General features: G+C 39.9%; 3 protein-coding genes across 3 annotated transcripts; all 3 read left to right on the top strand.

The window, feature by feature from the left end:
• Positions 1–415: 415 nt before the first annotated feature.
• On the top strand, positions 416–1,363 carry LOC109439073 (olfactory receptor 7A17). Its single transcript, XM_019719264.2, has one exon. It carries the CDS (start codon positions 416–418, stop codon positions 1,361–1,363), a length of 948 nt encoding a protein of 315 aa, XP_019574823.2.
• A 4,597-nt stretch (positions 1,364–5,960) lies between these two features.
• Positions 5,961–6,890, top strand: LOC109439072 (olfactory receptor 7A17). The gene has a single exon (XM_019719263.2). It carries the CDS (start codon positions 5,961–5,963, stop codon positions 6,888–6,890), a length of 930 nt encoding a protein of 309 aa, XP_019574822.2.
• Positions 6,891–11,900: 5,010 nt separating this feature from the next.
• Positions 11,901–12,848, top strand: LOC109439070 (olfactory receptor 7A17). The gene has a single exon (XM_019719262.2). The coding sequence runs from the start codon at positions 11,901–11,903 to the stop codon at positions 12,846–12,848; it is 948 nt and encodes a 315-aa protein (XP_019574821.2).
• Positions 12,849–14,333: the final 1,485 nt, after the last annotated feature.

Here is a 14,333-nt window from a genome sequence, read left to right as displayed (position 1 = left end):
TTGTTTTCCTTCTTTATATGACGTGTCACCATATGAAATGTTATATATTTTTATTATTAGCTTGCATATTTTTTCTTTCACTTACCTGTATGTACTGTTGTTTTACAGCACTCCAATACTCACAGACTAGACAGTACCTAAAACATGGTGAGGACTCAATTATTATTCCTGAAATACACAAAAATTTCTCATGAAAACTGTGGAATATATGACACCTTTGGAAAGAAGCAGAAGGGGATAAAAATTCCTAATCTGAGATGGCACAGGAAAGCTCTAGAAGGAATAAGATCCATATAAAAGTATTGAAATTAATCACTTGGCTGCAAAATATAAACTGTAGCATTAAAGAATCTGAGTAAAGTTTGTATGAAAATTACTCATGTGATTTTCCTGTCTTGGAAGTCACGTCTTCCTCATGGAACCAGAGAATCTTACAAGAGTTTCAGAATTTGTTCTCCTGGGACTTTCAGAGGAGCCAGACCTGCAGCCCCTCCTCTTTGGGCTTTTCCTCTCCATGTACCTGATCACTGTGTTAGGAAACCTGCTCATCGTCCTGGCCGTCAGCTCAGACTCCCACCTGCACACGCCCATGTACTTCTTCCTCTCCAACCTGTCCTTTGTGGACATCTGTTTCACCTCCACCACCGTCCCTAAGATGCTGGTGAACATCCAGACGCAGAGCAAAGTCATAACCTATGGAGGCTGCATCACACAGATGTACTTTTTCCTACTCTTTGCAGAGTTGGATAACTTCCTCCTGACCGTGATGGCCTATGACCGCTTCGTGGCCATCTGTCACCCCCTGCACTACACGGTCATCATGCACCCCCGGCTCTGTGGACGGTTGGTTCTGGTGTCCTGGATCATGAGTGTCCTGATTTCCTTGTTATATAGCCTAATGGTGCTGAGGCTGTCCTTCTGTGCAGACTTGCAAATCCCCCACTTTTTCTGTGAACTCAACCAGATGGTCCAACTTGCCTGCTCTGACACCTTTCTAAACAACGTGGTGTTATATTTTGTAGCTGTGCTGGTGGGTTTTGGTTCCCTGACTGGGATCCTTTGCTCTTACTATAGGATCATTTCCTGCATACGTGCGATTTCATCTACTCAGGGGAAGTATAAAGCATTTTCTACCTGTGCGTCTCACCTCTCGGTTGTCTCCTTATTTTATTTAACAAGCCTAGGAGTGTACCTCAGCTCTCCTGCTACCCACAATGCACACTCTAGTGCTACAGCCTCGGTCCTGTACACAGTGGTCACACCCATGCTGAACCCCTTCATCTACAGTCTCAGGAATAAAGATATAAAGGGAGCTCTGAAAAGATTATTTGAGATGACAGTACTAAAGGGAGGATCGTCCTGACTGAAAAAGTGCCCTTGATTTCATGGCTCCAATTCTAACACCAGACATTATGATTCTTTAATCAGATTGTGTTTGTAGAATTTCCTTCTTTTATTTATATTCTGGAATTTCCATTTGTTTGTGTTCAACTTCCTACATAATTTTTAAAAATTGTTTTCTTTTCCGTTACAGTTGACATTCAATATTATTTATTATTAGTTTCAGGTGTACACTATACTAGTTAGACATTTATATAATTTATGTAGTGATCCTCCATTAGTCTGTATCTCCTGGCACTATGCGTAGTTGTTGCAATGTTATTTACTATATTCTGTATGCTGTACTTTACATCCCTGTGACTATTTTGTAAATACCAATTTATATTTCTTAATCCTTTCACTTTTTTTACCCAGCCCCACAACCCTCACCTCTCTGGCAACCATGAATTCGTTCTCTGTAATATGAGTCTGTTTCCGTTTTGTTTATTTTTGTCTTTACATTCCACGTATAAGTGAAATCATATGGTATTTGTCTTTCTCTGTCTGACTTGTTTTACTTAGCATAATACCCTCCAGATCTACCTATGTTGTCACAAATGGTAATATTTCATTCATTTTATACAATAATCAATTGTATATATGTACCACATCTTCTTTATACAGTCATCAATTGATGAACACTTAGGTTGCTTATATATTTGGCTCTTGTACATACTGTTGCAGTGAACACAGGGGTGTATATATTGTTCCTAATTAGTGTTTTGGATTTCTTTGGATAACTACTCAGCAGTGGAATTGAGGACACTCCATACTGTGGTCCATATTGGCTGCACCAGTTTGCAATTCCACCGACAGTGTACGAGAGTTCCTTTTTTCTCCACGTCCTCACCAGCACTTGTTGCTTATTGATGTACAACAGCCATTGTGACACGTGTGAGTTGATATCTCATTGTGGTTTTAATTTGATGATTAGTGACCTTGACCATCTTTTTATATACCTATTGGCCATCGGTATGTCCTCTTTGGAGAAGTGTCTGTTCAGTCCTCTGCCCTTTTTAAATGGGATTGTTTGTTGTTTTGAGGTGGAGTTGTATGTATTCTTTATAAATTTGGGATATAACCCTTATCCGATGTATCATTGGCGAATGTCTTCTCCCAATCAGTAGGTTGTCTTTTCTTTTTGTTGATAGTTTTTATTCCTGTGCAAAAACTCTTAGTTGGATGTAGTTCCATTTGTTTATTTTTTGTTTTGTTTCTCAGCCCAAAGAGATATGTCAGCAAATAAATTTTACTAAAAGGAATGTCAGAGAAATTACTGCCTGTGTTTTCTTCTTAGAGTTTTATGGTTCCAAGACTTACATTTAAGTCTTTCATCCATTTTGAGTTTATTCTTGTATATGGTGTAAGAAGGTGTTCCAATTTCATATTTTCCCATATATGTAAGTTTTCCCAACACCATTTATTGAAGAGACTGTCTTTACCTCACTGCATGTTCTTGCCTCGTTGTCATAGACAAAGGACCATATAAGTGTGGGTTTATTTCTGAGCTCTTTATTCTATTCCATTGAATTTTGTGTCTGTTTTTATACCCATATCGTACTGTTTTCATTGCTATAGACTTGTAGTATAGCTTGATATCAAGTAGCATATCTCCAACTTTGTTCTTTCTCAAGAGTGCTGTGGTTATTCATGGTCTTCTGTGGTTCCATATCAATTTTAAGATTATTTGTTCTAGTCCTGTGAAAAATGCAATGTTAATATTTAGAAAGCAGTTGTATTTTTATACACTAATAATGAACTATCTGAAAGAGAAATAAAGAAAACAATCTCATTTACAGTTGCATCAAAAAATGCCTTGGAATAAATTTGACCAAGGAGGGAATAGACCTATATACAGAAAAGTACATGACAATGAAAAGAAATTGAAGAAGATACAAAAAATGGAAGGCCATATTGTGGTATCAGACAGGAGAAATTAATATCGTTAAAATGTGCACGCTACTGAAAGCAATCTATTGACTTAATGCAATCGCTATCAAAATACCAAAAATCTTCCGTACAGAGACCATAGTTAATAATTAAGTGATGGGCATGGAAATACCACTAGGTGACCCTGTAGAATGAATGAGATGCATGAAATGGGTGCAGTACAATGAAAACGTATCTGAAGGTTTTGCTGTTCGGGGAGTAGGAGAATAGCTTCAGGTGCGGAGGCTGGTGCACTGAAGTGAAAATTCTAAGATGGGGTGTATTTGAGCATGTTTTGTGTTCACTGACAAGATCCAGGCCATTGGAGGTAGGCACTACCTTGCAACACACAGTGGTGAGATATACATTAAGAATCTTTTCTTATGCTGGGTATTTACATGAAAAATTAGTTAATATGTCTAAAGAGGAATACTAAATTGTTTTCATTGTATTATTTCATTACTGGCAAGGCTGCATAAATTTTGGATTTTTACTTGTTTACTTTTATTTTGAAACAATTAGTAGGGATTTCTATCCCACACTCAGCTTTTTCCCCCTGGTGGTTATTGTCATGCAAGGCGGCAGGCGGGGTCTCAGCTCCCGCTCCCCACACAAGAACTCAGGACATGGTGAGGCCAAAAAGGAACACCCATGGAGCCATAGGTAGGGGAGTCACACCACTGTAGTCTTGCTGGCAGCTGGGTTGGAGACACAGGAAGCAGGAGCCACACGACCCGCAACCCGGCCATCCACTTGTCTCTACCAACCAACCTCACTTGCTAACTGCAATCCGCGCTTGCTAGCTCAGCCACCATCTTCTTGCTAGCCCCCATTTTCTGCTAGCGTAGCCACAGCAGTTATATTAGTGGCCAATGGCTCACTGGTTACAGCTGACAGCCAACTAGCCACAACAGATGGCCATCCAATCACAGTTGATGGCCATTTACTACCTGAGCCAGCACCTTTCCATGTGAGGCCGAGAGCCTGGAAACTGCACTCCTGGCTCTGTCCCGACAGTCATTCTAGATTTTTAATGAGAAATTCTGTCATGCACTGGGGAGTATAAATTGAGGATTGACCAAATTTTAGGCAAAGAGGACACAGTGCTGAGAACAAAACACTTCGGTGAAGGAGAAATGAAGGGCACTCATTGTACCTTAAATCTAATGCCACAAAGGCATCTCACACCACGTTTACATTTATGCCATGAGGACTTCAGTGCACCTGCTAATGGGGTGGGATGTCTACAGTTTGATTTAAAGTTCTTTTCCACTTCATGTGGGTTTTCAAAGTAAAATGCCCTCACCCAGGGGAAGCTAATGAATGAATGGTAACGTCAGCCGGTTAGCAAGCCTGTCCCATCTTCTACCCTAATCCTTCTCTGCTATAAAAATATCAAATGCAAAGGCACTTCAGATGGGGTGTGGGCATAGTTTGGAGGCCCGTATTCTGCTCAGTACAAAGTCTCTTAAAAATGTATACACTCAGGGGCCCTAAATATAAGAGAAATGAACACAGAATTTATTACAGTTTCTGGAATGTGTGAGCACACTAATTGCTTTAATAATTCATGCAATGAAATATTTGATTCAGAAAACCTGAAACTGCCTGCCCCTGACTCTGACACAGGACCTCACCTGCTCCTCAGAGCGGGGGCCACACACCAGGACCTGCAGCATCAACGCCCCCGGGAGCCGGTTAGAAATGCAGACTCTCTGAGCCCCCAGGCCCTGCTGACTCAGATTCTGCGTCTGATAGGAGGCTGTTGATCGTAGGTACATACAGGTTGAAGTGCTGGTCTTGACTGGGTTTTCTCACCTTCTCTCTGTTGAGTTGGAGGCTGAATAATGGTTGGGTGTGGGTGCTTTCCTGGAGATTGTAGGTGTTATCAGCATTCATTCAGGGAATGCTAGATACCCCAGGCGCAAAATATTTTCTGAGTGAGAAACCCTACTGGAAAATAACCTGAAATAATTATAATCAAGATCCATCAGATACTCCAATATTCAGTTTGGACAGATCACTAAAGCCCCTCTGCTCCACCCCAAGGCGTCTGTACTGGTCATTCCTTCTTCCAAGAACACACGCCCACATTTCCTTGCATCTCCCTCACTTTCTTCACTGAAGGCTCTGTTCAAATGTCACCTTGTTTCCTTGTTTGCAGGACTTGACTAAATGCCCTTGAAAAACAAAAAAAAAACCACTAGTCACTATCTTGATTTACCCTTGCTTTCCTTTCTTAAAATGATCTGTCACCTTATGAAATGTTATGTATATTTATTATTAGCTTGCATATTTTTTCTCCTTCATCAACCTGTGTAAACTTCTGCTTTTCAGCCCTCTAGTACTAACAGGCTAGACAGTACCTAAAACAATGGTGAGAGTTCAATTTATATTCCTGAAATACATGAAGAATTTCTCATGAAAACTGTACAATACATGACACCTTTGGAAAGAAGCAGATTGGGACAAAGATTCCTAATCTGAGATGGCACAGGAAACCCCTAGAAGGAACAAGATCCATACAAAAGTATTGAAATTAATCACTTGGCTGCAAAATATAAATTGTAGCATTAGAAATATCTGAGTAAAGTCTGTTTGTATGAAAATTACTCATGTGATTTTCCTGTCTTGGAAGTCACGTCTTCCTCATGGAACCAGAGAATCTTACAAGAGTTTCAGAATTTGTTCTCCTGGGACTTTCAGAGGATCCAGACCTGCAGCCCCTCCTCTTTGGGCTTTTCCTCTCCATGTACCTGATCACTGTATTAGGAAACCTGCTCATCGTCCTGGCCGTCAGCTCAGAGTCCCACCTGCACACACCCATGTACTTCTTCCTCTGCAACCTGTCCTTTGTGGACATCTGTTTCACCTCCACCACCATCCCTAAGATGCTGGTGAACATCCAGACACAGAGCAAAGTCATAACCTATGGAGGCTGCATCACACAGATGTACTTTTTTATACTCTTTGCAGGGTTGGATAACTTCCTCCTGACTGTGATGGCCTATGACCGCTTCGTGGCCATCTGTCACCCCCTGCACTACACGGTCATCATGCACCCCCGGCTCTGTGGACAGTTGGTTCTGGTGTCCTGGACCATCGGTGTCCTGATTTCCTTGTTATATAGCCTAATGGTGCTGAGGCTGTCCTTCCGTGCAGACTTGCAAATCCCCCACTTTTTCTGTGAGCTCAACCAGATGATCCAACTTGCCTGTTCTGATAATTTTGTTAATAACCTAGTGATGTATTTTGTAGCTGTGCTACTGGGTGGTGGTCCCCTGGCTGGAATCCTTTACTCTTACTCCAAGATCGTTTCCTGTATACGTGCAATGTCGTCGGCTCAGGGGAAGTATAAAGCATTTTCTACCTGTGCGTCTCACCTCTCGGTCGTTTCCTTATTTTATTTAACAATCCTGGGAGTGTACCTCAGCTCTCCTGCTACCCACAATGCACACTCTAGTGCTACAGCCTCGGTCCTGTACACAGTGGTCACACCCATGCTGAACCCCTTCATCTACAGTCTCAGGAATAACGATATAAAGGGGGCTCTGCAAAGATCCTTTGGGATGACAGTATAAAAGGGACAATCCTCATGAGACTGCAAAAGTGCCCTTGATTTCATGGCTCCAAGTCTAAAACCAGATATTGTGATTCTTTAATCAGATTGTGTTTGTTCTTGTTTTATTTATATTCTGGAATTTCAATTTGTTTGAGTTCAACTTCTGTATATAATTTTTTTTAATTATTTTTTTTTTACATTATAGTTGACCTTCAATATTATTTTATATTAATTTCGGGAGTGCACTATAGTGGTTAGACATTCATATAATTTATGTAGTGATCACCCCATTAGTCTGTACCTCCTGGCACTGTATATAGTTGCTGCAATATTACTTACTATATTTTGTATGCTGTGCTCTACATCCCTGGGACTATTTTGTAAATATCAATTTGTATTTCTTAATCCCTTCACTTTTTTACCCAGCCCCACAACCCTCACCTTTCTGGCAACCATCAATTTGTTCTCTGTAAATATGAGTCTGTTTTCATTTTGTTTACTTTTCTCTTTACATTTCACATATAAGAGAGATCATATGGTATTTGTCTTTCTCTGTCTGACTTGTTTTACTTAGCATAATACCCTCCAGGTCTACCCATGTTGTCACAAATGGTAAGATTTCATTCTTTTTTATACAATAATCAATTGTATATATGTATCACATCTCTTTATCCAGTCGTCAACTGATGAGCACTAGGTTGCTTACATATTTGGCTCTTGTAAATAGTGTTGCAGTGAACATAGGGGTTCACATATCTTTCCTAATTAGTGTTTTGGATTTCTTTGGATAATTACTCAGAAGGGGAATTGCTATCTCATATTTTTAATTTTTTGAGGAAACTCTATACTGTGGTCCATATTGGCTGCACCAATTTGCAATCCTACCCACAGTACACGAGAGTTCTTTTTTTCTCCACGTCCTCACCAGCACTTGTTGCTTATTGATGTACAACAGCCATTCTGACATGTGTCAGTTGATATCTCATTGTGGTTTTAATTTGATGATTAGTGACCTTGACCATCTTTTTATACCTATTGGCCATTGGTGTGTCCTCTTTGGAGAAATGTCTATTCAGTCCTCTGCGCTTTTTAAATGGGATTGTTTGTTGTTTTGAGGTTGAGTTGTATGTATTCTTTATAAATTTTGGATATAACCCATATCCGATGTATCACTGGTGAATGTCTTCTCCCAATCAGTACGTTGTCTTTTTGTTGTTGATTGTTTTCATTGTTGTGCAAAATCTGTTTAGTTTGATGTAGTTCCCTGTGTTTATTTTTTGTTTGTTTCCCTTGCCCAAGGAGATCTATCATAAAACAAATATTACTAAAAGCAACATCAGAGAATTACTGCTTATGTTTTCTTCTAAGAGTTTTATGGTTCCAAGTCTTACATTTAAGTCTTTCATCTATTTTGAGTTTATTCTTGTATATGGTGTAAGAAGGTGTTTCAGTTTCATATTTTCCCATACATGTAAGTCATCCCAACACCATTTATTGAAGAGACTGTCTTTACCTCACTGTATATTCTTGCCTCATTTTCATAGACAAACAATCATGTAAGTGTGGGTTTATCTTGGGTCTTTATTCTATTCCATTGAATTACATGTCTGTTTTCATGCCCGTACTGTGCTGTGTTCATCACTGTAGCCTTGTAGTGTAGCTCGATATCAGGTAACATGACATCTCCAACTTTGTTCTTTCTCAAGAGTTCAAGTGGTTATTCATGGTTCCATATCAATTTTAAGATGATTTGTTCTAGTCCTGTGAAAAATGTAAAGTTAATATTAGAAATCAGTTGAATTTTTATACACTAATACTGAACTATCAGAAAGAGAAATAAAGAAAACAATCTCATTTATAATTGCATCAAAAAAAATAATGTGGAATAAATTGGACCAAGGAGAGAATAGACCTATACATAGAAAAGTACATGACAGTGAAGAAAGAAATTGAAGAAGATACAATAAATGAAAGCCTATATTGTGGTATCGGACAGGAGAAATTAACATCGTTAAAATGTCCTCACTACTCAAAGCAATATATTGACTTAATGCAATCCCTATCAAAACACCAAAAATCTTCCATACAGGGACCATAGTTGACAATTAAGGGGTGGGTATGGATGTGCCCTTACGTGACCCTGTAGAATGAGTGAGATGCATAATATTGTTGCAGTACAATGAAAACATATCTGAGGATTTTTCCTGTTCGGGAAATAGGAAAATAGCTTTAGGTGTGGAGGCTGGTGCACGGCAGTGAAATTTCTAAGATGGGGTGTTTTTGAGCATGTTTTTTTTTAATTATTATTGTTAATGAGAGTATTTGATTTTTTTTTTTTTAGATGTCGCTTATTTATTTATTTATTTTTTTCTTTAATTAAAGTTTATTGGGGTGACAATTGTTAGTAAAGGTACATAGATTTCAGGTGAACAATTCTGTATTACATCATCTATAAATCACATTGTGTGTTCATCACTGAGAGTCAGTTCTCCTTCCATCACCATATATTTGATCCACTTTACCCTCATCTACCATCCCCTTTCCCCCATTACCCTCTGGTAACCACTAAACTATTGTCTGTGTCTATGAGGTTTTGTTTTGTTTTGTTTTGTTTTATTAGTTTCAGGTGCACAAGACAAAGCAAAACTAAGACGTTTATTATTTATATCCCTCACACTGTGTGAACCCCCCTCCCCCCATCCACTATCCCACTGTACGTTCCCCAAATTAATTTTCAAAACCCCGTGAGCATGTTTTGTATTCAGTGGAAAGATCCAGGTCATTGGAGGCAGGAACTACCTTGCAACACACATTTGTGAGACATACATTGCAGTATCTTCTCTCATGCTGGATATTTATGTGAAAAAACCATTAAGTCTAAAGAGGAATGCTAAATAGTTTTCATTGAATTATTTCATTACCGACAAGGCTGCATATACTTTGGTTTGTTACTTGTTTACTTTTATTTTGGAACAGTTAGTAGGGATATCATTCCACACTCAGCTTTTTCTCCGTTGTTCTCATTGTCTTCTACATTTTTAATGAAATTCTGTCATACACTTGGGAGTATAAATTGAGGATTGACCAAATTTTAGGCAAAGAGGACACAGTGCTGAGAACAAAAGAGTTTAGTGATGGAAAATGAAGGTCACCCTTGTATGTTAAATCTTAATGCCACAAAGCATTGTAGTCACACCACGTTTACATTTATGCAATGAGGACTTCAGTGTCCCAGCTAATGGGGTGGGATGTCTCCATCTTGATTTAAAGTTCTTTTCTACTTCATGAGGGTTTTGAAATACAATGCTCTTACCCCGGGGAAGCTAATGAATGAATGGAGAGGCTTCAACTCAGTTCCCACTGCAAATTATATTGAATAAATATCTGTATTAGATTCTATTGCTGTTGTAAAATATTCCCGCATTAGTTGATTAAAACAAACAAGTATATGCTCTCACAGTTCTGGGTGTGAGAACCCGAAATGAGTCTCATGGGCTGATATCAAGGTGTCTGCAGAGCTGGGTTCCTTCTAGAGGCTCAGGTGAAATGCTGTTTCCCTTCCTATTTCAGTTTGTATTCTGGCCCCTGCCTTTCCTGGCTCATGGCCATTCCTCCGCCTTCAAAGCCAGCAGTTTAGCTTCTTCATCTTGTCTCTCGCTTCTACCTAGAGGACCATTGTGGTTACGTTCCTCCCACCTGGATGACACTGGGTCATCTTCTTAACGTCAGCCGGTTAGCAAGCCTGTCCCATCTCCTACCCTAATGCCCCCTTGCTATAAAAATATCAAATGCAAAGGCACTGGGGATGGGTTGTGGACATATTTTGGAGGCCCTTATTCTGCTCACTACAAAGTCTCTTAAAAGTGTATAATTATACACTCAGGGGCCCTTATATAAGAGAAATGAACGTAGAAAATTATCATAGTTTCTGGAATGAGTGACTACACAATTGCTTTAAATATTAATACATGCAAAGAAATAATTGATTCAGAAAACCTGAAACTGCCTGACCCTGACTCTGACACAGGACCTCACCTGCTCCTCAGAGCGGGGGCCACACACCAGGAGCTGCAGCATCAACGCCCCCGGGAGCCGGTTAGAAATGCAGACTCTCTGAGCCCCCAGGCCCTGCTGACTCAGATTCCACGTCTAGTAGGAGGCTGTTGATCGTAGGCACATACAGATTGAATGCTGGTCTTGACTGGGTTTGCTCACCTTCTCTCTGTTGACTTGGGGGCTGAATAATGATTGGGTGTGGGTGCTTTCCTGTGGACTGTAGGTGCTATCAGTATTCATTCAGGCAATGCCAGGTACCCCAAGCACAAAATCATTTCTGGGTGAGAAACTCTACTGGAAAATAACCTGAAAATAATTATAATCAAGACCCATCAGATACTCCGATATTCACTTCGGACAGATCACTAAAGCCCTTCTGCTCCACCCCAAGGCGTCTGTACTGGTCATTCCTTTTTCCAAGTACACACGCCCACATTTCCTTGCCTCTCCCTCACTTTCTTCACTGAGGTCTCTGTTCAAATGTCACATTATTAGCAGGACTTGACTAAATGCCCATGAAAACATAACAAAACACTAGTGACCATCTTGCTTTACACCTGCTTTCCCTTCATATGATCTGTCTCTTTGAAATGTTATATATTTTTATTATTAGCTTCCATATTTTTTCCCTTCATTGACCTGTATAAACTTCTGTTTTTCAGCACTCTAGTACTAAGAGGCTAGATGGTACCTAAAACATGGTGAGCGCTCAATTTATATTCCTGAAAGACATGACAAATTCTCATGAAAACTGTACAATACATGACACCTTTGGAATGAAGCAGATTGGGACAAAAGTTTATAATCTGAGATGGCACAGGAAACCCCTAGAAGGAACATGATCGATACAAAAATATTGAAATTAATCACTTGGCTGCAAAATGTAAGTTGTAGCATTAGAGCATCTGAGTAAAGTCTGTTTGTATGAAAATTACTCATGTGATTTTTCTGTCTTGGAAGTCACGTCTTCCTCATGGAACCAGAGAATCTTACAAGAGTTTCAGAATTTGTTCTCCTGGGACTTTCAGAGGAGCCAGACCTGCAGCCCCTCCTCTTTGGGCTTTTCCTCTCCATGTACCTGATCACTGTGTTAGGAAACCTGCTCATCGTCCTGGCCGTCAGCTCAGACTCCCACCTGCACACGCCCATGTACTTCTTCCTCTCCAACCTGTCCTTTGTGGACATCTGTTTCACCTCCACCACCGTCCCCAAGATGCTGGTGAACATCCAGACACAGAGCAAAGTCATAACCTATGGAGGCTGCATCACACAGATGTACTTTTTTACACTCTTTGCAGGGTTGGATAACTTCCTCCTGACCGTGATGGCCTATGACCGCTTCGTGGCCATCTGTCACCCCCTGCACTACACGGTCATCATGCACCCCCGGCTCTGTGGACTGTTGGTTCTGGTGTCCTGGATCATGAGTGTCCTGATTTCCTTGTTATATAGCCTAATGGTGCTGAGGCTGTCCTTCTGTGCAGACTTGCAAATCCCCCACTTTTTCTGTGAACTCAACCAGATGATCCAACTTGCCTGTTCTGACACCTTTGTTAACACCCTGGTGATGTATTTGGTAGCTGTGCTGGTGGGTGGTGGTTCCCTGACTGGGATCCTTTACTCTTACTATAGGATCGTTTCCTGCATACGTGCAATGTCGTTGGCTCAGGGGAAGTATAAAGCATTTTCTACCTGTGCGTCTCACCTCTCAGTTGTCTCCTTATTTTATTTAACAGGCCTAGGAGTGTACCTCAGCTCTGCTGTGACCCACCATGCACACTCTAGTGCTACAGCCTCGGTCCTGTACACAGTGGTCACACCCATGCTGAACCCCTTCATCTACAGTCTCAGGAATAACAACATAAAGGGGGCTCTGAAAAGATCCTTTGGGGTGGCGGAACAAAAGGTACAATCGTCCTGAAGCTGCAAAAGTGCCCTTGATTTCATGGCTCCAAGTCTCAAAACCAGACATTGTGATTCTTTAATCAGATTGTGTTTGTGGAATTTGCTTCTTTTATTTATATTCTGGAATTTCTGTTTGTTTGAGTTCAACTTCTCTATATAATTTTTTGAAATTATTTGTTTTTTCAGTTACAGTTGACATTCAGTATCATTTTATATTAAATATTAGTTTCAGGTGTATAGTATAGTGGTTAGACATTTATATAATTCATGCAGTGATCCCTTTATTAGTCTAGTACCCACCTGGCACTATACTTAGTTGTTGCAATATTATTTACTATATTTTGTATACAGCACTTTACATCCCTGTGACTATTTTGTAACTCCCAGTTTGTATTTCTTAATCCCTTCACCTTTTTCACCCAGCCCTCTGACCCACCCCTCTGTCAAACATCAGTTTGTTCTCTGTATCGATGTGTCTGTTTCTCTCTCTCTTTTTTCTGTTCGCTTATTTTGTTCTTTAGATTCCACATATAACTGAGATCATATGGTATTTGCCTTTCTCTGTCTGACTTATTTCACTTAGCATAATACCCTCAAGGGTATTCAACCTTCCATGTTGTCGCAATTGGTAAGCTTTCCTTCTTTTTAATGGCCAACTAATATTCCATTGTATATATGTACCACTTCTTCTTCATCCAAGTGCCCTAAGTGATGGGCACTTAGGTTGCTTCCATACCTTGGCTATTGTAAGTGGTGCTGTGGTGAACATAGGGGTGCATATATATTTTCAAATTGGTGTTTTGGATTTCTTTGGATAAATACCCAGAAGTGGAATTGCTAGGTCATAAAGTAGTTCTGTTCTTAATTTTTTGAAGAAACTACATACTGTTTTCCAAAGTGGCTGCATCAATGTGCAATTCCACCAACAGTGCACAAGGGTTCCCTTTCCTCCACATCCACACCAACACTTGTTGTTTGTTGATTTATTGATAACAGCCATTCCGACAGGTGTGAGTTGATATCTCATTGTTGTTTTAATTTTCATTTCTTTGATGATTAGTGATGTTGAGCATCTTTTCATGTATCTATTAGCCATCTGTATGTCCTCTTTTTTATTTTGAAGAGGGGGCATATTCAACTATGTTTCCATATTGATGAGATCAACCAGACCTAGGAATTCCTTTCAAGCATTGTCTTACAACAGTAATTTACGAGACATACATTTCACAGTATCTTCTTTCACTCTGGGTAGTCATATGAAAACAATTTATTTAGTAGCTAAAAGGGGGGTATAAGAAAGAGATGTATGGTGCAATTATTTTATTGTTTGGAGGCTGAATATATTTGTGGGTTAGTGAGCCATTTGCCTTCTCTATTATAAATTGTCTGTCCAAGTCCTTTCTTTTCATGGTGAGGTCACAGTGTTGCTATTGGTGTGTTTCATTGCATTCTCTAAAACAAGGATGGAGGGTTGTTTTCACCCACTTTGCTCTTTGCTATT

The sequence above is a fragment of the Rhinolophus sinicus genome, linkage group LG07, assembly GCF_036562045.2.
Source record: "Rhinolophus sinicus isolate RSC01 linkage group LG07, ASM3656204v1, whole genome shotgun sequence".
NCBI lineage: Eukaryota > Metazoa > Chordata > Mammalia > Chiroptera > Rhinolophidae > Rhinolophus > Rhinolophus sinicus.
Note: the sequence above shows the minus strand (reverse complement) of the source record. Positions and strands in the feature narration are given on the sequence as shown.

Coding starts and splice junctions, on each gene's coding strand:
- LOC109439072 (XM_019719263.2), top strand. CDS start 5,961: ATGGAACCAGAGAATCTTACAAGAGTTTCAGAATTTGTTCTCCTGGGA.
- LOC109439070 (XM_019719262.2), top strand. CDS start 11,901: ATGGAACCAGAGAATCTTACAAGAGTTTCAGAATTTGTTCTCCTGGGA.
- LOC109439073 (XM_019719264.2), top strand. CDS start 416: ATGGAACCAGAGAATCTTACAAGAGTTTCAGAATTTGTTCTCCTGGGA.